This window comes from Mustelus asterias, chromosome 9 (assembly GCF_964213995.1).
Source record: "Mustelus asterias chromosome 9, sMusAst1.hap1.1, whole genome shotgun sequence".
In the NCBI taxonomy this organism is placed as follows: domain Eukaryota; kingdom Metazoa; phylum Chordata; class Chondrichthyes; order Carcharhiniformes; family Triakidae; genus Mustelus; species Mustelus asterias.
Window position 1 is genome coordinate 96,454,469 of NC_135809.1, and position 25,259 is coordinate 96,479,727.

The 25,259-nt window shown below is 43.1% G+C and overlaps 1 protein-coding gene across 2 annotated transcripts in view; it reads right to left on the reverse strand.

Moving 5' to 3' along the window:
• The window catches only part of lsp1a (lymphocyte specific protein 1 a), a 343,993-nt gene that overhangs the window by 37,236 nt on the left and 281,498 nt on the right, over positions 1-25,259 (reverse strand). For both annotated transcript variants that reach the window (XM_078220601.1, XM_078220602.1), the window contains exons 6-11: positions 24,027-24,167; positions 11,775-11,816; positions 8,343-8,386; positions 6,609-6,690; positions 3,895-4,026; positions 831-929 (exon numbers count right to left, since the gene is read on the reverse strand). In XM_078220601.1, coding sequence (XP_078076727.1) covers positions 831-929; positions 3,895-4,026; positions 6,609-6,690; positions 8,343-8,386; positions 11,775-11,816; positions 24,027-24,167 — 540 coding nt within the window. The remainder of the gene's footprint in view (positions 1-830; positions 930-3,894; positions 4,027-6,608; positions 6,691-8,342; positions 8,387-11,774; positions 11,817-24,026; positions 24,168-25,259) is intronic.

The window sequence follows — 25,259 nt, forward strand, 5'->3', positions numbered from 1 at the left end:
TTCTAATTAAAAGCAATAGTCATCCCCTCCATTCTTAATGTACCAAAAAATCCAATGATATACCAATTTACTATGTGGCTTAATAGCCTAGGTTCCCATTTTAACATTATTTTAATGCTTATGTGTGTGCAGTTTGAAATAAATAGGTTAATGGCAGTATTTAAATAATGTCAATAATTAAATTCAGGCTAATAGACTTATTAAAGGCAGGCAAGCCTTTCAAACTATCTTTTTATTTAATCAGTTGTGTCATGTTTAAAATCGCTCTGAAAGAGGAAACACAACAAGTTGAAATCTCATTTTGTGTTGCTTGAGATACAATTGGATTGGGTGGCACAATGGTTAGCACTGCAGCCTCGCAGCATCAGGGACCCAGGTTCAATTCTGGCCTTGGGCAACTATCTGTGTGGAGTTTGCACGTTCTCCCCGTGTCTGTGTGGGTTTTTGGCGGGTGCTCCAGTTTCCTCCCACACTACAAAGATGGCTGACTGGCCATGCTAAATTGCCCCTTAGTGTCAAGGGGACTAGCAGAGTAAATGCATGGGGTTACAGGGATAGGGTCTGGGTGGGACTGTTGCCAGTGCAGACTCGATGGGCCGAATGGCCTCCTACTGCACTGTTGAGATTCTAGGATACCTGTGATGCAATTTTCCCCCCATTTAACATCATTTTTTGTTGTATACAATGAGCTCAAACTGCAAGGGAATAGTGAGTACAAAAATGTACTACAGGATGGGAACTGTCCCCTTCCAAAACATTATATTGTGATTAATGTTTGCCATTGCAATGGAAAGCCAACTGGAAGTCAGAGTGTAGATACGTTTCCTTACTGTTGGTTTGGAGGGGCTGGCCCTGGGACCGGGTTCCGGGTTCTTGCTCACCCACTGATTGATGAGGTCACCAACTCCAACTTTCAGTCCGTCAGCATCCTGAAAAAAATCAAATAGATGAACAGAGGGAAGAAAATAGGATGAAGCACGTTCATTATCGAAATAGTCCTTTTTCCAAGTACTGAGCAAATCGTTCGCAAAAACCCTTTTGAGCATCTTAGTGAGGAGGAGTCTAGATTAAACAATTGGATCATGTTTCTGACAATCACTTATTAATTTTCAATTAGAGATTATTTATTTAAAGTTTATTTTTATTAGTGTCACAAGTAGGCTTACATTAACACGGCAATTAAGTTACTGTGAAAATCCCCTCATCGTCGCACTCCGGCGCCTGTTTGGGTACACTGAGGGAGAATTTAGCATGGCCAATGCACCTAACCAGCACGTCTTTCAGACTGTGGGAGGAAACCGGTGCGCCCGGAGGAAATCCACGCACATATGGGGAGAACGTGCAGGCTCTGCACAGACAGTGAGTCAAGCCGGGAATCGAACGCGGGTCCCTGGCACTGAGAAGCAGCAGTGCTAATCACTGTGCTATTTGGCTAACATAAATTGAGAGTGCATTTAGAGATCAATTGCAGGCCAGCATCACTTTTCCATCTGTTTTTAGCGAAGGGTCTGATACAACCTAGCAAAAAGCTCATTAGAATTGGAGAGAATTGCAGAGAATAATGCGGATGATGAGACACTGTCCAGCCAAGTTAATCCCACCTGACAAAGGCATCATGCACGGAGTATGTACTGAAACAGAAAACTGATAAAACATTGAAGGTACATTCTACGAACCTGTAAATGAATAAGGTAGCAAATTTGGAATTAATCGGCTGGTTACAGAGACTCAGTTGGTTTTAAAGAGGAAGTCCCATACTAATATGATAGGAAAGCACTTTTGTTTTTGGAGTGACAATAATTTGCATTCATATAGTGGCAGAGAAAAAAGGTCCCCAGATACTTCACAGAGGCATGGGGAAAAATGAATTCTACGTAAGAGAAGGACAGGTGATCAGAAACTTGGGTTTAAAGTGTTTTAAAGGAAGCCTTAAAAGAGGGCAATACAGAGGCACAGGGATGTTTAGAGGGGGAATTACAGGGAGTGGAATTGACATGGCTGAAGGCACAGCCGGCAATGACAGAGCAGAGGTAAGACAGAATGAAGAAGACACTTAGTTAGACAAGTAGAAAATTTGGGCTTTGGGGGGAGTGGGGCAGTGATCTTTTGTATTGCTGTCTGAGGTTATGGTAACAGAAAGGCCAGGGCCATTAGTGAATTTTAACAAGAGGATAAGAACTTGAAATTTGAGGACTAGGAGCAAATACAGATCAGCAAGGATGAGCAAGCATTACTTGGTTCAGGATAAAAGCTGGCCTTTGTGATGGAGAGGACGGTGGCACAGTGGTTAGCACTGCTGCCTCACAGCTCCAGGGACCCGGGTTCGATTCCCAGCTTGTGTTCACTGTCTGTGTGGAGTTTGCACATTCTCTCCATGTCTACATGGGTTTCCTCCGGTTTCCTCCCACAGTCCGAAAGACGTGCTGGTTAGATTGATTGGCCATGCTAAATTGCCTCTTAGTGTTTAAGGTCTGGGGGACTAGATTGGGTAAATGCATGGGGTGATAGGGCCTGGGTGAGATTGAGTCTGCACCGACCACAATGGGCCGAACGGCCTCCTTCTGCACTGTAGGATTCAATGATATGGCTTTGGAAGCTGAGCTTGACGTTGAATAGGATTATGCATTATCCTGAAGTTGAAATATATCCTCCATGTCTTTTGCAAAACACAGCAAGTTAGCAAAACCAGCATGAGGTGAAACCTAGAAACTGAAAGAAAGATGGCATTTACATGGAATAGCCAGTGATAATGCTCCACTCGGGCCTCCTCACATCTTTCCTCATCTAATTCTCCCTCATATGTTTGCCCAGCTTCCCCTTAACTCTATAACTACTCATCAAACTTGATACATCATGTTGGGCAAGGAGCTACTAACGTTCCAATTCAAGTTCCTTTTCAAGACTGACACGCACAGTTTTAAAGACCATTCCAAATTTTAATATACGTCGATTTATCTCATTGTTTATACGTTGGTGTAATAATGCATCAAATTAAATAAAAGACAAACCAAAGATTCTGGAGCCTGAAATACCCCTTGAATGACCAAAGAATTTGTCTGCACTTCACACATGTTTGAACTTTCAACTTCCTCAAATCTTCCTCAGTTTGGAAAATCGATGTTTGCACAGCAGCAGCATATACAGAGAGCTGATTTACGGTTCTTATTTTCTAAGGAGCCACTTCAAGTTTAAGAATGCTAAAAATTATTTATTGGTTGGCACACACCTCATAGGCATGAGAGTGACCCAACCCGATCTCCCCTCTGCCGCCAATCCTCACTAAGACCTTGTTCTCTCCGAGACCCCCACTCTGACCCCCCTTCCCCTTCAGACACCTGGAGCTTATGACAGGGAGAAAGGGTAATCTCATCCTTGGGGGAATGGCGAGGTCAACATCTTACCCCCCAGCCCAAGCCCACCCAACCCCCAGGACCCTTGAGGGACCCCATCCTCTGCAATCTGGCAGCAGCAGATGGGCAAATGGCCACTGGATCTACCTCCCTGACACCCCCTCCCCCAGCCCCTCGGGGCCCAAGGCACCAGGCCGCGGGGTAGTGCACCATTAGTACTGCCAAGGCAGGTGGCTTGAATGGCGGGGAGCCATGAATGGGGGTCTGAGGGGGCAAGGAACCTGAGTGGGATCTGAGGGGCGTCATTACGGGCAGGAAGCCGATTGGGGCCGGCGGGTGGGTCAGGTGAATCCTAATTGCCTTGACGCCCATCAGGAAGTCTGATTTTTGGCCGACACCCCATTTCCCAAGACATCAGGATTGCCGTCAGCCGTCTCACCAAGCTGGAAAATCCAGTCCCAGGTTTCCAGTTCACCCGACGGTCAAGCAAGTCGATCAGCGATGATGGACTGTCAGTGCAGTAGTGACAAAAATAGTGTCTTACCTTACATGGTGATCCTTTGGTAACTGAGTTACCTGCAACATCACCTGCCTCCCATAGGCTCTTCTTGGTGGCAACATCCTCTGGTAGGTTTGGTATATCCAGTGATGCATGTCTGAGCAGCTTTGTAGTGCTCTGTGTTTTTGTGTGTGAGAGAGAGAAATAAATACTATTAAATGAAGGTAAATGAGAAATTTTCTGAAATAACTCCAAAGAATGAATACACCACGCCAAATTGAGACAGACAGTTTCTACAGATGCCCACAGCCTCGGTTCAAACACAATGGGTGGAATTGTCTGCACAACCTGGCGCGTGTTTGGCAGTGGCAGAGGTGGCCCGCTATTAGCCAGCAACAGGATCTTCTGGTCTTATCCTTGCCAAAAGGGTTGTGAGGCGCATCTGATAAATAGACAAGGCTGATGTTGCCAGGAACAGAAGGCTTTTATTCGCTAAAAAGGAACGATGTGGAACAGACAATAAACAGAACAATACTGGCCATGAGGATCTCCCGACTGAGGCCGGAGGGGGAGGGCTGCAGCCTTTATACCCTGAGGGCGGAGCCTCCAGTTAAAGGTGCAGCCGAATTAAAAGTGTCAGGGAGTGTCTCATATACGAACAGTAGTGGCAACAATATATACAGCTCAACCGTGCCGAAGGCACGACAGTGGTTTACCACAGGTTGTCCATTGAATTCACCCATCACCACCTGAAAACCCATAGCAGGCATACACTGTCAGCGGGGCAAGACGATCCCCCCTGGCATGAACGGCCGGAATGTTCCGGCCAATGTATGGCCTCTTGGATAAAACCTGGTGTTGTTAAAACTCTTACTCTTGGATAAAACACCAGTGATCAGCAAAGGGAAGGGAAAAAAATTGCCAAAGAAAGGAGGAGAACAAATATAATGTTGGAAGATCCTGTTTCAAAAGGAAATCAGCGATAATTCAGAAACAAGCTTTCAACTTCACGCAAGGAGGCTACGCGATTAATTACTCTGCATTCTATGTTACAACAATAAATTCACTTCAAAAGTGATTTATTAGCGAGAAAGCATTTGGGATGTATTGAGGTCATGGAAGATCTGAACATCATCTTTTGCCCTTTTCTAATCATTTCCATGAATACATTTCCAATATTTAGCCGCTTACAATAATCAATGCTGATGGTATCACAGCAGGGTATGCGTGGGTGATTGGGGGGGGCTGGTGGTATATTGGCTCAAGTCCAATGGCATAGCTGAATTCAAATCAGAGGCAAATATTAACACAGGGATGGCTGAGTTAACAGAGTGAGAGAACTGTAATAATGCCAGCAGAGATACAAACCCTTAAAAGCTAGAGTGTTAGCTGGCACAAGATATTGAGTCTAACCGTGAGGAAACAGAATTAATATATCAGTCAAGATACAACTGTGAGCAATGGATACATTTTGGGTGCTGAGGCAACAGTATTTCAAGTGCAGAGTTCTTAAATTCAATGCCTTGTAATTTGGTCAAGATTTGCTCGCACTAAAACAAGAATGTTGTCGAATGAAACACTTTCTATTTCTTGACCAGCACCAAACATTTCCAGGTCAGAATGTTTGGACGAGTTACCTCCAACATCAGCTAATTCTGTTTGTATATAATTAGGTAGAGTTCATAGAATCCCGACAGTGCAGAAGGAGGCCATTCGGCCCATCTAGTCTGCACCGACCACAATCCCACCCAGACCATGTCCCCATAACCCCATGCATTTACCCTAGCTAATCCCCCATGACACTATGGGGCAATTTAGCATGGCCAATCCACCTAACCCGCACATCTTTGGAATGTGGGAGGAAACCGGAGCGCCCGGAGGACACCCACGCAGACACGGGGAGAATGTGCAAACTCCACACAGACAGTGACCCAAGCCGGGAATCGAACCCAGGTCCATGGCGCTGTGAGGCTGCAGTGCTAACCACTGTGCCACCATGCCGGTCAAAATTTGTTGTTCTCAAACTGTGACAGGAAGTAGATGAAGATCAACCCAAGTTCATTTCAAACAGAGTATGCGCTGCTAGCGGAGAGGAGACTTCACTGATGTCAGTTTGATTCAAACCCAGATACTGAAGATGCATTCTGCTCACACAGTCAGGTTCAGTTCCTCACAAGTATCGATTGTATTATTAAGTCACTTATTTAGTTGTCAGCACATCCAGGAACACTAGCTTATTTTGAAATGTACAGACTTCTGGCCTGAAAGAAATGGCAATGGTAATTGGCTCCTGCTAAGAGTGAGATCAGCTCCTTCTAAACAATAATTTAGCAGCGCTCCTTCATTGATGAATTTTGTTATACTGATAAATAAGTAGCAAATCATGCCATGAGCTTCAGTGCACTTTAGCATGAGATCCATAGTGGTGGCTTCACACTCACCGTGTCAAGGCACATTGTGCAACCCAAGGTCTCTTCCGTTGGAGCGAGAAAACTTTTAAGGGACAGTAACGTCCAAATCCTAAGGCCAGGCCATACAGTAACAAAGGGCGATCAGTCAGCAGAACTATCAGGAGATTGTTGTGTACTTTTCCAACTTGCAGTAAGCAACTTCACGAAAAGGATAAAGCAATGAAGGAATGCACATTCCACACACACCTGGAATTCTTGTAACACTCCCATGTTAAGGAATTACGTACGGTCTGTGGGTAAAAATCAATTTGCATCTGTGGCCGTATAAGTGAGTAAAAATCAGATTACCTCAATGGCACTGGTATACTGCTCCAATCGGTCATCAATCTTTGATATATTAGATATGGGCTGGCTCTTCTTAATACTGTTACTGTAATTTTAACAAATGAGTTGTTAACTAAAATAATGCTTTCAAAGAAGCTATTTTGAAAAGATGCACCACCACATTGAAACATCACAAGTGCAAGCATTCTTTCCAACTATCAACCTTCGAATGTTATACAGCAATCATATTCAGAAGCATTAAAATGATAATACATGTACGCAACAAGAATAGGAACTTGTATTATTTATATAATGCCTTCAATGGAGATAAATATCACAAGGGTCCTCGAGAGATGCGACAAAACATGGATAAAAAAACCAAAGGGAAGATAAGATGTGTGACTAAAGTCTTTAGCAAAGAGGTAGAGATCATGGAGAGTCTTTAAAAAAGGAAATGGTGAAATGCTGTCCAAGTTTGGGGAGGAAATTAGGGAGCACAGGGCCTTGACGACTAAAATCACATTAGCCAATGGTGGTGGTTGAGAGGGATACAAGAATGCGGTTGATGGTGGTCTTGTCAACGATCAAGACCACGGAATATAGAAGACATGGAGAGGGTGATATCATGGCTTTGAATGAAGGCAGAAGAGTTTATCTGGATGTAGAGACGTACGGAGGTCAGGAGAGAAATGAATTGAGGGGAAAGAGGGCAAGGAACATTGAGATAGTGATTGAGATTATTAAGGATGAAGAGCTGCTTGTTGCTGAGGGAAGATAGGCCTGAGATGGTAAACAATGAAGAATTCACAGGAGATACAAATGTGTTCAAATAGAATAAGGCGGAGGAGGAGATTCCAGAAGAATAGAGGGAGAGCCCCCTGTGTGATATGCTGATAAGGACAACACAGCAGGGATCAAATAATAGCAAGTATGGTTAACTGGGCAGGCTTTGATGTGCAAAACGTTTCCTCAACCAGGAACATGGCAAGGTTTCTGTCAAAGCCACGAAAACCATCAACAACAATTAAGTTGCGACATTCATGGGTGAATATGCATCCTGGAGGCAAATGTGGTGATTGTTAAATGGTCAGCAGAATCCCTTGCAGAACCAAATGAACAGGGGAGAGAGGAGGCGATTGTCCAGTGTAGTCACTGAGTAGGAATATCAGAGAGAAAGAGAGAGAGGATGTGCTATTTGCAGTTATTGCTCCCATGGAGGCAGGAATAGATGGCCTCAGTGGGTTCATTGGAGAGTGCCAAGATTGAGGTTGAAAGCTCAAGAGAAAGATCAAAACAAAATTTAAGAGGGGGATGAGTTCACAGTGCACAACACCAGCTAAATTCCGTATACAATGAAGTCAAAAGCTTCTCGGTTACATTGGGACAGCAGAGGTGAGACTGGAAGTCGAAAGAATGAATGAGTTCAAAGCTCAAGTCTCAGGGTCAACAATGACGAAATGAAGACAATGCACTGGAACAGACTGTTAGATGAAGTGCTGGAGGAAATTGGTCAGTGGAGTGAGAGAGCTGAAATAGAGTGAGAGTGTTGAAATAAAGAGGAGAGTCAGCCAAGTACCAGCATCGTTTGTCCGGGGTTTGGGGGAGGTGGTCGTTGGTCTCAGATACACGTAGCAGATCTGGTACAATATGTGAGGAGGGAGGGATAAACTCAAAAACCGAGAGCCGGGGAGAGTGAAAAGGTAAATTTGATAAGGAAGATGATCGGAGGAAAAATGTTGCTGCAGTAAACGTTCTCACCTCTTCTTCAGCGAACGGTTCAACGATTCTGTCCTTTCACTGATCTGAAAATCAGAAACAACAGAGTTTCAGTTCATTATTTAAATCAGAAATCACCGATAAAATAAGGAATCACCGATAAAATCAGAAACGCAGCAGAGTTTCAACTCATTGTTTAATGGCAGCACAAGTAGTTTTCTTGCCAATTTTGATTTCAATCAATACTATGCAGCCTGAGAAATCAATTACAGTTCTCATTTGCTGTTACCGTGGATATTCCGCTACCTTAATTCAGCCTTATGTCGCTAAACAAGGCAGAAGAGAATGAGAAAGTCACAGTGTGAAGTCGAGTGACAAACTCCTATTAAGGTTCTTCAATAAAGTCAAATGATCCGTACAGGAATTATATCTGCGGTATTTGAGGGTGTCCATGAGAATGCAGTTTTTGGGCATACTAGTTGTTGACATGTTTAGTGGAAGCTTTTTCTAAGTGGAAAGCACTTCTTGCAATCAAAAAAATTAACACAGACAATGATTATTAAAGAAGAAAGCCCCCAGTATGTTTCCTTAAAATGTACAATTAATTCTTGTCTTTTTGGTGTAGCACATTTGAATTCAAGGCTCAAATTGTAATGACATCATCAGATAAAGGAACAAAAGATTTATTGGATTTACGAATTCAACCAGTATCAGGGAGTTGAATTTTTAAAACGGCAATGGTTAGTGAAAGGTGCTTTAATAATTGGTGTCTTTTCTTCTACTAATCCAGTCAGCCCCATCCCAGTGTCACTAACTTCTATCTATCCAGTACCCTGCATTACTGACTGTACTTCTGCTGATCTCAATTCAGTAAGCAACTGGAAATGTTAACTATGTCATTAATTAATTTAAAAATAGAACAAAAAGGAAGTTTCAATTAAATAATTTTAATGGCTTGGTCGTTAAAATAATTTGAAATAATGAGACTCACTCCTTTAGCACTCAGACTGCTCTTTGAGTGGAAAACTGCATTCATTCCATGTGTTCGTAATGGATATTTAAAAGGGCCACAACAATAAGCCCTCCGATTCTGCAGGTTGCCGTTTTAATCTGCTTTCAGACAGGTGAGAAGGATGTCCCCAAGGAGGCGAAAATGTCAGTTTTTAAATATGCAGATTTATCTTCTCCATAGAAACATAGAACCCCTACAGTGCAGAAAGAGGCCATTCGGCCCAGCGAGTCTGCACCGACAACAATCCCACCCAGGCCCTATCCCCGTATCCCTACATATTTACCTGCTAATTCCTCTAACCCTCATATTTACCCGCTAATCCCTCTAATCTACGCATCCTGGGACACTAAAGGGCAATTGAGCTTGGCCAATCAACCTAACCCGCACATCTTTGGAGTGTGGGAGGAAACCGGAGCACCCGGAGGAAACCCACGCAGACACGGGGAGAATGTGCAAACTCCACACAGACAGCGACCCAAGCCGGGAATCGAACCCAGGTCCCTGGAGCTGTGAAGCAGCAGTGCTAACCACTGTGCTACCGTGCCGCCCACAAGGTCAATCTGATGGCCAAGTGATTGGGGCCAGAAAGTTAAAGTTGATTTAACTGTCTTTTATTTCTTTGTGGGCCAACAAGAGCAGAGGTGGACCTGGTGGCACAGTGGTTAGCACGGCTGCCTCACAGCGTCAGGGGCCTGGGTTCAATTCTCGGCGTGGGTCACTGTCTGTGCAGAGTCTACACCTTCTCCCCATGTCTGTGTGGGTTTCTTCCGGGTGCTCCGGTTTCCTCCCACAGTACAAAAGACTTGCTGGTTAGGTGCATTGCCATGCTGAATTCTCCCTCAGTGTGTCCGAACAGGCACATGAGTGTGGCGAATAGGGGTTTTCATAGTAACTTCCTTGGAGTGTTATATTAAGCCTACTTGTGACTAATAAATAAACTTTAACTTTCTTTCAGACCCCATAAAGAAAGGGTGGTCTTCCCTCTCCCTCCCCTGACCACATTGCCCTGCCAAATCCCCGACTAACCAGTCAGTGAGTGACCGAGATTGCCCTTTTGGTAACCTGCATGTAGCATCCAACCACCCAAAATCCGGCTCCACTGTTCCCACCGGGTAGCACCTCCCACCAGAATCAGGCAGGAGACTGATGGAATCCAAGAGGTGAGGCTAAGGGGTTGAAATGTTAGTTTCCTGACCACCTTGGCTCCCTACTGACTGGAAAGCCCAGAAAATAACATTGGGGATTCCAGCACCACCTCCAACACAGATGGCATGCAGGATGCGAGGGTATTTCTGAAAAGTGGAATCACAAATTAATCTCCGGGAGTCGGGAGATGAAAAAAAATAATTTAAATGAAGTCATTAAAATGGAGAATAATTAAAATGTTGTGTAAAAAAAGTTAATTGCAAGCTTCAGTAGTGTGGCAGGAGATTTGACAGCTTTTTCAATACAGATGTCAAGAGGTGTGGAGTTTGTGTGTGAAGTTTGCATATTCTCCCCGTGTCTGCATGAGTTTCCTCCGACAGTCCAAAGATGTACAGGTTAGGTGGATTGGCCATGCTAAATTGCCCCTTTATGTCAGGGGGATTAGTGGGGTAAATATGTATGATTAGTGAGATTGGGCCTGGGTGGGATACTTGTCGGCGCTGACTCGATGGACCAAATGGCCTCCTTCTATATTATAAGGATTCTATGATCAGGTGACATCAGCAACATGATCATTTGAACCACCTTGTCTTCGAGGTGGCCCATTATGTACCAGCAGTTGGGCATTTTTCGTTAATTGCTGAGGAAAACTTGGTCACAAAGAGCAGGAAAGTCTTGGGGTTGATTTCTGGACAGTGCTAAGTGAGTTGGTCTGAGCCAGAGTGATTTTGGACACTGTGGCTGGAATTTTACCACCCACCCGCCATGGGAATCAGAGCGGGGAAGGGACAGACAATGGGAAGGGCCGTGGACCTCGGGTGGGATTTTATGGCCTTGCCCATTCTGAAACCATAAAATCCCACCTTACAAGTCATCTCAATACAGATATATTGAGTAAACGGAGCAGCGTAGCTCAGGGAGGTCCCAGGTTTTGTTTCCATTCTGTGCTGAGTTAGTTAATCTGAATCAGAATCACAGAGGAGGTCGTACCGTCACCTTCAGCAAAACTGAAGGAGGTGTGGAGTCAGCACCTTCAATGTTGGATAATTAAATAGCTGCCATTCAAAGATTGGGTGATACATTTTACTTACAAAATAATAAAAATCCTACTAAACAAACTGACCAAAGATGATGAATATGCAATTTATTTTAATACAGACAATGGCATTGGCCTCATTAGTCTGATTAGATCCCATCTCTAGCCGAATAAGCATTGACTGAAATTTTGGAGTAAATTAGGAAGGAAAGATAGTAATGACAGAGGAGGTTAAACAGAAATGTTGGCCTGCTGCCTCATTCACATTCGATTAACTCACCAAACAGGTTGTTTCTGATGTCATCCCTTCGTCATAGTCTTTCTGAAATTATAGAGACAGGGCATAGGAGATAGGAACGCCATGGCAAAAAGGTGGAGAAATAGCAACAGCCCAAAGATAACCGAGAGCAAGTCTGGTTAGTACTATTGGCAAAGAGTTATGGCAGATACATCACGAAGAATTCAGTACGGTAACGGCTAGGTTCACGGGTGGGCTGGGAAACAATCCCAGAGACAACCTGGAATTTCAAACGTCAGCAGAAGAGGCCGCCTCTTTCAAATGACACACTGGAATGCCTGTGGCTTCAGCTTGTCAGGTTTGATTTGAGCACTTTTCAAGCAGATACTTGCAAAGATCAAGATGGGCTCTTGTTTCTGTCTACATACAGATAAAGCTGGATAAAACTTCAAAAGACACTGGCTGCAGAGGTCAGGGAACAGGCCACATTCTGAACTCCCTGTCTGAAATCTCAGCCCACAAAATATATGCACATTGCACAAGCAGTCTGCAAATCAGATAATAAAGAACCTGGATCGTGATTCATTTAACTGGATGTTAAGAGCTGAATAGTGTGGGTGGCCAGGTGGTAAGGCAGTGCTCTGTGTCATGGTCATGAAGTTAGATGCAACTTTTCAGTACTACATTGCTCAGTTCCTCATTTGAGTCATGTTGAGTCGGGATTTGGGGGGGCGGTGGTGAAAACTGCAGCATTTTTCAGCCAAACAGAAAGGAAGTTAGCATTGTGAGTCACACCCAGGTGGTCTCTGACACTCCCAAAGCAGTTAACTGATGGATTCGGCAATAGCCTGAAAGGAGGTACATGCACCACACTCTGAGCTACATAGCTGCCACTGCAGGAAGGAAAACACGGGGAAAATTTTTTTTTCGGGAAAACAGAAGGAATTTACCCAATAAAGTCCCAGTGAAAAATAAGTTGGAAGAAACTGAATCACATAATTTGCCCAGTTGATAGCTGCGTTACCACCGGGCTGTGCCCTTTGTAACAATAACAGGGTTCACACCATTTGACGAACTGATGTATTGCCAGTTGCTTATCCTTCACTACTTTAATGAAGAATGATTCTCAGTACATTATACATCAAAACATATTCATGCATTTCACAGCAGCTAAGCAATCCTTACAAGCCCTGCATGCCCACAGCTGATACGGCCCTCGAGAAGCAGAAAATCTCCAACACATGGTTACATTGGCACATCTGGACTGAATAAGGGAAATCAGTAATGGCTAGCCTCAATAAATGTTTCTCCATCAGGTTAGTGATTCTTTTTCTCCTGCCTCCTTCCTTTACTTTATTTCGTCCTCCCTTTTCCCCATAAATCTGCTTGATCCCTTCTTGACTTCATTCCAGCAAGTCAATCTGAATTTCCCTTACCCGATGAGCACTGGGAAAAGCAAGGGAAGTAAATGACTTACCTCCATGGTTTTGGAGTCGAAAAGCGAGTTGAGGTAAAACGATAATAAGCTCCTTTTGGGTCAAGAGGAGTAGCAATGCTTTCCACCACCAATTCCCCCCCACCACGTCACTCCAGTCCCTGAAGCTAATCTTCGGCCTCCCTTCTGCTGATCATAGTCCCTCTTCTTTAACAGAACAGATTTCCCCCACTACCAACCCCCTGCTCCCACTTCCCTATATCTGGCCTGCTCCATGATCTGTGCAGACCATCCCTGCAATTGGCTGGCCCCATCTCTCCATGTCCTGGTGTTAGGCCCTGCCAGCCATCAGATTGTAACCACCCCGCACACTCCACAATCTGCAACATCTCCTAATTAACACGGATGGTCCCTAATTTCTGCATCTGAGGCCTCCCATCACTGGCATTCCCACTGGTTGGCCGACAGGAAGGAACTGGATTGTAAAAAAATATGATAATGAAGTCCTGCCATCAATATTAGCAGGACCTCTGCTAGCCTTGAATTTCAGGGCTTCCCTCATGCTACTGTGTTTCCATCTCCTCCCCAAAAGCAACAGGGCCATAACTGAAGCTAGTGGACTATCAGTAAGATGGTTTCTTTTGCTTTTCCTGTTTGGACATGATTCACAGGACCAAACTACGGGCTCTATACAAAAGGCTGGATACAATGTGAAACTATGTAATATCCTGTTTGTAAGCCTATACTAAAATTGTAACAGAACTAACTAAATCTTCACAACATCCTGTTTCACAATTCATCAGATGCCTCAGTTTGTCAGTTTGTGGTCATCTGTTTTTAAAAAAAGAACTATGATGGAATCATGTTAAAGGTGCAATTAGTCATCTGTAATTAACCTCAAACAGTGGCCAAACTAACTGGCACAAACTGGCACCCCATGCAAGAGCGGGCCACAGGTTTGCTGGTGTACAGGGCAGAATGCAGTTCTCTTAAGTTTGGACCCGAGTTCAATCATTAGGAAGGCTAGAGGAAGTTTCATACGAATGTGAGGTGTGTGGAATGGAAAGTGTTCTATTCCCCAACATCAACATCCCCATGTCAGTGAGAACTAAGCTCCTAAAAGAAAGTGTTAAAATGAAGATTTTATGTAAAAAGCTTTATTCACAGTGCAGGTCTGTTATGTGCTACGACTTTGACATTATAATACATCTTTTAAGATGTCCTACTGAATGGATATGTGTCCTATTGTTTGTTGATTGCATGGCATATCCTATATGGTAAACTAGGCCTCAAGTTTCCTTGCACAACCTCTCATTTATATCATATATTAAGTTTACTCATCACCCAATAACATTTGTTTCTTCCTAAAGCTAGACTGTTATGTATAAAGTCTTGGACAATCAGAAATAAATCAATAGGCTGGAATCAAATGAAGGCACTCAGCAGGATTACATGTAGAATATTGGACATCTAGGAGTGAGTTAAAACTTGAATCTAATGGAGGTGTTCAAATGGTTTATAGAGATATGGGAGTAAATTTACGCCTGGATTTCAACTAAGGGGTTCGGCTGAAGTCATGTCTACTTTATTCAGCTCATTACCTCTCATTACCAACTAACAATCATAGAAATTATAGCATAAAGGAAGATCATTCAAGTCATTGTGCCTCTTCAACAAGAGCTGTCTACTCTAATCCCGATGTGGAGATGCCGGTGTTGGACTGGGGTAAACACAGTAAGAAGTTTAACAACACCAGGTTAAAGTCCAACAGGTTTATTTGGTAGCAAAAGCCACACAAGCTTTCGGAGCCTTAAGCCCCTTCTTCAGGTGAGTGGGAATTCTGTTCACAAACTCAATTCGGGCGGCACGGTAGCACAGTGGTTAGCACTGCTGCTTCACAGCTCCAGGGACCTGGGTTCGATTCCCGGCTTGGGACACTGTCTGTATGGAGTTTGCACATTCTCCTCGTGTCTGTGTGGGTTTCCTCTGGGTGCTCCGGTTTCCTCCCACAGTCCAAAGATGTGCGGGTTAGGTTGAAAATTGCCCCTTAGTGTCTTGAGATATGTAGATTAGAGGGATTAGTGGGTAAAATATGTAGGGATATGGGGGTAGGGCCTGGGTGGGATTGCGGTCGGTGCAGACTCGATGGGCCAAATGGCCTCTTTCTGTACTGTAGGGTTTCTATGATTAATGTCCTTTAGGGAAAGAAATCTGTTGTCCTTCCCTGGTCTGGCTTACATTTGACTCCAGAGCCATAATAATGTGGTTGACTCTCAACTGCCCTCTGGAATGGCCGAGCAAGCCACTCAATTGTACCAATCACTCAGGAAGGCAGCTCACCACCACCTTCTCAAGGGCAACTAGGATTGGGCAATAAATGCTGGCCAGCCAGCAACACCCATGTCCCACAAATGAATAAAGAAAAAAAACTTTTGCCAGATCAGAAAATTCAGAATTTATAACTCTTGTTCGTCAACTGGTGAGTACAATTTACGCTGTCAAAGTTTATCACAATTTTGGAAACGTTTCCATTTTTAGCCTTTCACCCCTGTGATTCCTCACTCCTGCCATGAACACCATTCCTATAATAGGGTGCCTAAAACTGTATACAATACTTCCAGTTGTGGCCGAGCTGTGATCTTGTACAAATTCAACATCACGCCCTCATTCTTAACATTCAGTGCCTCATGTATAGAATCCAGTATCTCATTGCCTATTTTTTAAGATTGCTTTTTCTCCCCAGATATGTCTCGACTGCTAAACTACAGGACAGGGCTACTTAACGTTCTACTTAACATTTTGTGAAACAGCACAATACAAATGATTTCTGCCCAATGTAAGTTCACTGATCAATCTGCATCAAGCGACTGACTGCAAGTGGGAAATCGTATTGCAAATGGTAAAATCAAAATTCATGATGGCAAAAAAAAATTGTCCCCCATTCCACCAATCTTTTTGAAGAGAAATAAGGTGCTGACCAGGTCATCGAGGACTAATGTTGGAATGTTTTCATGTTTTAGAGCAGAAAATGTCACTCTTCTGAGTAATTTTTTGCTGTTCTGTTATCTCTGTTTCCACAAAATCTCTATTTACATACTGGCAAAATTGCATCTTTCCAGTCAGACGATGGTACATTCTCATTCATTCCACTTAGGAAAATAGAAGTCTCTCTTAAAGATAACATTCATTATTTGCATTGTGAAATAAGATTACAGCCTTGTAATTCTTCCTTGTGTGTGTATTGATCTGTTGAGGTAATTTTTTTTATTGGCAGCTAATTTGGCACCCTGATATTGTGCAGACAGCTGCACTCAGTGTGCAGGCAAGCTGTCATAGCTTTCCATTTAATTATCAAATAAGGCGCTATCAGCACTTAATAGGGTATTGATAAAAGACTGGCAATCGATCAATGAGAAATTTGATAAGAGGGCACACATTGTTTTCAACAATGTTCAGCTTTAATATTACATCATGTTTCACTTCCTCTCTCTTTACTAATGAGCCTAAAATAAGAGAGTGAACTGCTGGAAAACATGGTCCACCTTCTGCTGTGTGCGTTTATGTTTTCTATATGAAGTTCTGGAGGAGCAAGGATTCTGGTTAACCATTTTGATATTTGTTGGTGCTGACCTTATGGACTGCGGTTGTCTTTTCCAGTCCTGTATGTTCCTTTGTTCCTATTATTTTATATAACATCAAAAAAAGAGCTTTTTTTTGCCAATTCATTTTCCCTTTTGCTGATGATGTAACTCAGATACCGACAGCGATTTTGACACTTCCCGTCGAGTTGAAAGCAGATGTTGGAAGGAGACTACTGATTTGAGCAACTGCAATCTTAAATTTTATAAATCTCACTCTCAGGCATACTGAAAACCAATGTTTCACAGATGCTAATCGCCCTGGCATACCTCGCCCAATGGTCTTTTTATCATGTGTAAATGAGGACAGTATCAACAGGCGATTTCACCAGTGAAGACATCGCTACACCATATGATGTTGTTCTTGCTGAAGAGCTACACACATACACTTTCCAATAGAGATTGCTGGATAGCAATTAGGACTAGCAATTCTGACCAATTTTCCCTCTCTTTACCTTCCTGAAACACCTCAAGTTAAACAGAAGCAGGCCAACTGCTAGTCAGAAAGAGATCAGGTAACTTGGATCAAATGTGTGACTCTCTAGTTGGTATAGCTTAAAAATAAATGGGAGGTTTTGTTTTAAAATTTCATGGGATGTGGGCATCATTGTGTGGCCTGCATTTATTGCCCATCCATAATTGCCATTTAGAAGATGGTGGTGAGCTGTCTTCTTGAACCGCTGCAGTCCATGTAGTTTGGGAACACCCTCAGTGCTGTGAGGAAGTGAGTTCCAGAATTTTGACCCAGTGGAGGAACATCAATATAGTTTCATGTCAGTATGCTGCGTGGCTTTCTTCCATTGGGAAAAAGATACAGAAGTCTGAGGATACCTACCCAACCGACTCAAGAACAGCTTCTGCCCTGCTTCCATCAGACTTTTGAATGGACCTACCTCACATTAAGTTGATCTTTTTCTACACCCTAGCTATGACTGTAACACTACATTCTCCACTCTGTCCTTCCCTTCTCTACGTACGTTATGCTTTGTCTGTATAGTGCACAGGAAACAATACTTTTCAGTGTATGCTAATACATGTGACAATAATAAATCAAATTTTAAAAACCCGAAGGTAGTGGTGTTCCCATGTTTCTACTGCCCTTGCCTTTCTAGGTGGTAGATGGGGCAGGTGTAGATTTGGAAGGTGCTGTTGAATAAGCACTATGTTCCATGCATTACAGTATTCAGTGAATCATACTGTAGATTTATTGTTCAAAATGACCAGAATTGAAAGAAAATGATGCAAAATTCAATATACATCCAAAAAGAACCATAGGATTTTTCATATATCAATTCAAATGGGTGGCACGGTGGCATATGTGGTTAGCACTGCTGCCTCACAGTGCTGGGGGCCTGGGTTCGATTCCTGGCTTGGGTCACTGTCTGTGTGGAGTTTGCACATTCTCCCCGTGTCTGCGTAGGTTTCCTCCAGGTGCTCCGGTTTCCTCCTATGGTCTGAAAGATGTGCTGGTTAGGTGAATTGGCCATGCTAAATTCTCTCTCAGTGTACCCGAACAGGCACTGGAGTGTGGCAACGGGGGGATTTTCACAGTAACTTCAGTGCAGTGTTAATGTAAGCCGACTTGTGACTAACAAATAAGCTTTAAAAATCAGGCATAAGTACATTGCAAATGGAATTGGCTACTCTGCAATATAGTTACATCATGGCTGATTTTTATCACAACACATTTTACCCATTATATTCCAAGGCAGGATGTCCCCAATCGATTTTACTTTAGATGCTGCACCCAGACAATGGAATAAACTTGGACAAAATAAAGAAGGACATTTGCATCAAATATGTGCACCAAAGATGTGCAGGTTAGGTGGATTGGCCATGATAAATTGTAGGTTAGATGGGATTATTCATGGTAAATGTGTGGGATTACAGGGATAGGACGGGGGAAAATGGCCTGGGTAAGATACTGCGTCAGAGTGTCGATTCAGACTCGATGGGCCAAATGGCCTCTTCTGCACGGGAGGGTTTCTGTGATTCTATGATCCTGGAGGGAATTTCTGATTGAGGTTTTACATAGACAAACTTTAGGCAGTTGTTGTATTCACTGTTGCAAAGAATAACTCAAACTATTTAGAAAGGCTTTTTGAAAAGCACTTGAATTATCATTTCAATACATTTATTATCTGCAGCGCCATCTTACAGGACCTTCAGCATGGCAAGTGAGGAAACTGACTATTTGCGCGAATGACATTGTCCATATGGTGATTGGAAAGTGGAGTCAGGAAGCAGGAAACAGGTGCTCTCTGCTGCCTAGGCAACCCACAAAACAAACAAATCTCTTCCTTAAAACAGGAACACAGCCCTTACATTGAACGCAACTGTTATTTGCTCAAGCTGTGCATCGAAACATGGCAAAGCACATCTGAAACTGTTAAAATCAAGCTGAAAGCCCTTGTGTTGAAATGGCTAAACCATGTTATTGAAAGGAAGGGCTGATTTTCTTACTGGCCCCTGTACTGGGGAAATATCATCGCCAAGTTGTATAGGACCATCGAACCCAGCCAAACCCAAATTGGAAACCCAGGGACCGACAATATCTCACTCAAATTGGGGCAAAACCTGCATGGTCGTCACAAAACAAGGGAGGGTCACAGCCGGGACAAGGTTCAATCTGGCAGCCCAGTAAATTGATCTTCAGAGACGCTCTGCAACAGGTTTGTTGCCAATCTTGCCGTAAGCCTAAAATGTTTGCTTCCTGACCTCTATGGTGTTATCAGATTATCAATAGCTGGGAAGAAGCAAAATAAGTTCTCTCAGAAAGAGAAAAAATGGAACATTAAAATCAGCCGATTCCGCTGGAAACCCTTGTGCTGCATCTGGCAGCCTTTCAGTGGAATAGCAAAATGACACATTCTACTGTCCCATACAACATTTCTGCAAAGAGCCTACACAAACCTCTGCCAATATGAATGCACCTATTTTGTCATTGACCATGATGTCTCCAAAATGAGTACTGTTTAAATAAAAAGGCCATACACCATGCTGAGAGTAACATCAATGTCTTTCAAAGCTAGACCATGCAACTGCAGTCCTAGACAATACAGACAGACTCCGCAAATTAAAGACAAAGGAGGCAATCCTACTGCCTCATCACACGGGTTGATCGGGACACCTGTGCAATGGCACCTCTAGGGCCAGCAGCCAGCTTCCTGGCATGAACCACCCACCTTCCCTACTGGCAAGAATCATACTTTGCCTCTTTTTTTCTAAGTGCCATATGATTGTGTCTGGAAACTCACCCAAAAAATGGGCGCAATTCTCTCCCATTTTCACACTCATTCTGCACTTCAAATCTTTTGGGTAAAATCACCGCCAAATTCTTTTCAGGAAAGAATCAAGGCTCATCAGAAGTAATCAGCAAGGTGTAATATATCTTCATAAATAAACAATTGCTGCTGCTTTCACAATCAGGAATAACTTTGGAAACTCAATGACAATCTGTATTCTATTTATATCACATTGTTGTTCTTTTCCATTCTCTCCTCTCCTAAAGGGGATTTCCTGCCCCCCTGCCACAACATGTTTTCTGGCAGTGGAGGCAGCTCACTATTGACCGCTGGCAGGATTTTCCAGTCCTGATGATGTCTCATGACGTTGTGCATGGCTCGCTCATTCTGCCGCCACAGAACCTGTGGTGGGGGTGGATCACTTTTGGCGGGACTGGAAGGGCCAGAAAACCTTGCCCACTGATTTTCAGGAGGGTATTTTAATGCTTCAATGATAACTCAACTTCCCAAATAGCAAATAAAGTATGATATTTGATGCATCGATTTGTACAAAGTAATCTTTCAGAACCTCTAGGCTTTTAAAGGTTGTTTCGGTGAAAACTTCAAATGCTAGAACAACGAATTGATAACTCTATAATTGAGCCACTCTCCCTGGAAGTCTCACTAGACTAATATCTAGAATAAGCGAGTTGTCTTATGAGGAAAGGTTGTACAGGCTGGGCTCGTGTCCGCTGGAATAAGAAGCAACTTGATTGAAATGTAAGGTTCTGAGCGGTCTTGACAAGGCGGATGTGAAGGGGATGTTTCCCCACTTGTGGGAGAATCTAGAACTAGGAGTCATTGTTTAAAATATGGGGTTGCCCATTTACAATAAAGATGAGGAAAGTTTTTCTCTCAGAGGATTGAGAGTCTCGAGAACATTCTCCCTCAAAAGGCAGTGTAAGCCAAGTCTTTTAAGGCACGGATAGATTCTTCTTGCGAGCTGCCCCCGCTCTCAAATTCAATATTTTACTATCAGTCTATGCTCTTAAAACGGTACTCTAACTCTTTTAAGCTCTTTAATAATGCTTTGATCTTTCTCTACACCCTATCTGTAACTGCAACACTATATTTTGCACCCTCTCCTTTCCTTCTCCCCTATGTAATCTATGAACAATACGTTTTGTCTGAACAGCGTGCAAGAAACAATACTTTTCACTAGAGCCCAATACATGTGACAAAAATAAATCAAATCAAATTCTTGATAAGCAAGACAGTGGAAGGTTACAAGGGGTAGGTGGGAATGCGGAGTTGAGGTTACAATCAGATCAGCCACGATGTTATTAAATGGTGGAGCGACCTTGAGGGGCTGAGTGGCCTACTCCTGTTCCTAATTCCTATGCTCATATTTCTTAAGTTGAAGCACGTGAAGGAACGCTGAAATCAAAGAAAGTTTCAGTGAGCGCTCAGTAGCTATGTGTGCATTGTTTTCTTACTGTACTGTTCTAGGAAAACAGAATGTGGAAAGGGACCATAAACAGTCAAACAGGAGAGGATTGTGCAATAATTGATCATCATGACTCATGATGAGATCCCCACTCTTGCAATGTGAAGATCCTTTATCTTTCCTCCCACCCTTTTATTCCCCCCTAAAATAGCAAGTCACAGTGAATACAAACTTCTGCTATTCTCTTTGCTGTGGAATTATGTGTAAACCCACTCTCTGGTGTTGAAAGAAAAGAGTAATGAATTTTTACAATCATTGTTGTTGACATATTGTAGTAATTGCACCCACATTATCTTATCCTGTTGTGTTTGACATCAGACAGTGCAGGCTATTGTCAAACTTAATTGCTTTCCAGGAAGTTAGGAAAAGGGCAGACGGGAATCAGGAGTATAAAAGCACTCTGGTTGCATGGGTTTTGTCGCACTTTTTTGTGGACTGCCAACCTTTTGAGTACCATCTCTTCATCTATTTTCAGACAAGAGAAACCCAAGTGTTAATTCCACACGTGCTTATATTGGACACTTTATTTGGTGTTCGATTAATTTTGGATTTCAAACTATATTCAAATAGAATGCCAAAGGTGCACTCTTTTCACAAGTGCTGAAATAATCCTGTTTCTGTTCCTGGCCAGTGCCAAGACTTCACATACAGCCTAAGGGTTATTGCACTGTAGGCAATGCACTTGCCACAGCTCTGGCTTGCCATTTGATTAGTGTGACTTGAGGAATTAATTTAAGGTGGAGATATGGATGGACACTGAAGGAATTTGATCTAACCGGTTGAATTGCAAGGATGGATAGCTGGCTTACACCTTAAAGGTGTCTTATACACTGATCAAGGATCCTTATGGGGTCACAGCAACATTCATATTGCTAATATCTTTGCAAAATAACAAAATATGCATTCAGTCCTGGATTGACATGCACAGTGTGAATGAAATCCATGTTGCTATAATGTTTGTGACAGCATAATGTAAACATGGGCCTAAAATGATGCAGGATTTCGCCTTAAACCTTATACCTTGAATCCCAGTACATCAGTTTTAATCACCACATCATTACAGAGTAGAAAGTGGCCATGTAACCCATCATGTCTGCAGCAGCTCACTGAAAGAGCAGTTGATCTAGTGTTATTTTCCTGTCATCCCCCTGTAACCCTGCATGTTTTTCCTTTTCAGTTAACAGATTAATTCCTCTTTAAATGCTTTGATTGAACCTGTCGCCACCACACCCTCAGGCAGTGCATTCCAGACCTTAACCTCTCACTGTGTGAAAATAGTTTTTCTGATATCACGTTTGACTCTTTTGCCAATTACTTTAAATCACTGTCCTCTTAGGTGCACTGACCCAAACAGGCACCCGAGTGTGGCGACGAGAGGAACTTCACAGTAACTTCTTTGCAGTGTTAATGTAAGCCTTACTTGTGACTAATGAATAAACTTTAAAACTTTTCTCATTCTTCATGAGTGGGAACAGTTATTCCCTATCCCCTGATGATTTTGAGTACCTTTATCAAGTCTCCTCTCAGCCTTCTTTACTGCAAGGAAATCAGACTCAACTTCTTCAATCTATCTCCATAACTGAACATCCTCATCCCTGGAATCATTCTCATGAATCTTCACTGCACCCTCTCCAAAGCCTCCACACCTTTTCTAATGTTTTGACAATGCAGCACTCCAGCTGAGGCCAAAATAGTATCTTCTAAAAATTTAACACAACCTCGCTGGCTCTTATACTCTTGGATACTGCATGCTTAATGAACTGTTCTCTCAACCAGTCCTGCCTGACGTAATGAATATTTACACGCAGCTCCCTCTGTTCCTGCACCTCTTTTAAAGTTGTATCCTTTGCTTAAATATTGTCTCTCCATGTTCTTCCTACCAAAATGGTTCACTTAATATTTCTCTGCATCAAACTTCACCTGCCATCATCGTGTCAAAGGGCGGGATTCTCCAGCCTCCCAGCTGCGTGTTTCTCGGCGGCAGGAGGTGGCGCACCATTCGTTAGTGGCGGGATCCTCTGGTCCCGCCGCTGTCAACGGGAATTCCCATTGAAGCCACCCCCGACTCCCCCGGGAAAGCCGCGTGAATGGATGAAAAATTCCAGCACAAGTCTTTTTGAAGTCTGACATTATCCTCCTCAGAGTTCAGAAAGTTCCCAACTTCTGTATCATCCACAAACTTTGAAATTGTGCTCCGTACACCAAGGTCTAGATCATTAATATCCACCAGGAAAAGCAAGTGTCCCAACAATGACGCCTGGGGAACTCTGCTGCAAATCGCCCATCAGCCTGAAAAAACATTAACCACTACCCTGTTTCCTGTGACTCGGCTAATTTCATACCCATGTTGCCGTGGTATAATGTAACCTGCATATTCACGTTAGCATGCTGCATAGCACCACAACAGCTGTGTACTTCTGACATTACCCAAGCAGTGCCAAAGCAAAAAATACACCGCGTAAAAATTCAATGTCCATCAGGAATTCTTACCTTAAATGTTGGGCTCCTGGGGCTGAGGGGAATGAATGGGTCCTCCATTTCACTACCTGAAATACTAAGAACTTTCTGGCGTTTCTCTGCTGCCTCCATCCTTCGTTTTTCTCGCTCTTCTCTCATTCTTCTTTTCTCTTCCTGCGAGAGGCCAAAATATATTTAATTTATCATCCCACAAAATGTGGACTTTCAATTTTATCATTGCAATGCTGACAACTCAGAAAATATTAAATTCGAAAAACACGGTTAATTTCCTGTCATAACTTTAATTCTATATGTGCACCATCACCCTTCCTTTAACACTTTCGTTGTAACATTTCCTGTATGGTGGCACAATGGTTAGCACTGCTGCTTCACAATGCCAGGGAGCTGGGTTCGATTCCCGGCTTGGGTCACTGTCTGTGCGGAGTCTCCACGTTCTCCCAGTGTCTGCATGGGTTTCCTCTGGGTGCTCCGGTTTCCTCCCACAGTCCGAAAGACGTGCTGGTTAGGTGCATTGGCCATGCCAAATTCTCCCTCAGTGTACCTGAACAGGTGTCGGAGTGTGGCGACTAGGGGATTTTCACAGTAACTTCACTGCAGTGTTAATGTAAGCCTACTTGTGACACCAATAAATAAACTTTAAACTGCAACATCTTTTTTGTAGCATTTCATAACTCACTCTTAATCATAGTGAAAATAGACAAGATTATTGGGCAGAAGGACTAATAGTTTTGAATGGACACAGCCTGTGATCACTCAGAGGCTCATTATTGTGCCACACCCGACTGGATCATTCTTCCCATCCAATTCGCTACCAGTCTTACCACTGCCAGCTAGTGTTAGAATGTAACCGGTGACAACATTGTATTGGATGTAATGTGACCAATGGTAACAGGCTTTGAGGGTCAGCTGACCCAGTAAACCATGGAACCAATTACAGAATGATGTGATGGTCAGCTGACTCACTGTAAAAAAGAACCTGTTGGGAATTGTGGGGAACTTGGACTGGCCCAGGGCGATGCCCCAAGTTGGGAGTAATGAAGTTTCTTTATTAAACCCTTTCTTTGATTTATAAGTTGGAGTAAGTTTAGTTATATTTTTATTGTCTGCATTTGAAGAGTTCCTTCTGAAGAGACAGCTAGAATGTCCATTCTCTCAACTGACTGAAATCGCCATGGAGGGTACAAGATGAAGCAAACTAAAACAATTGAACAGCAACAAATTCCATTTAGACAATGTTTTCAATGT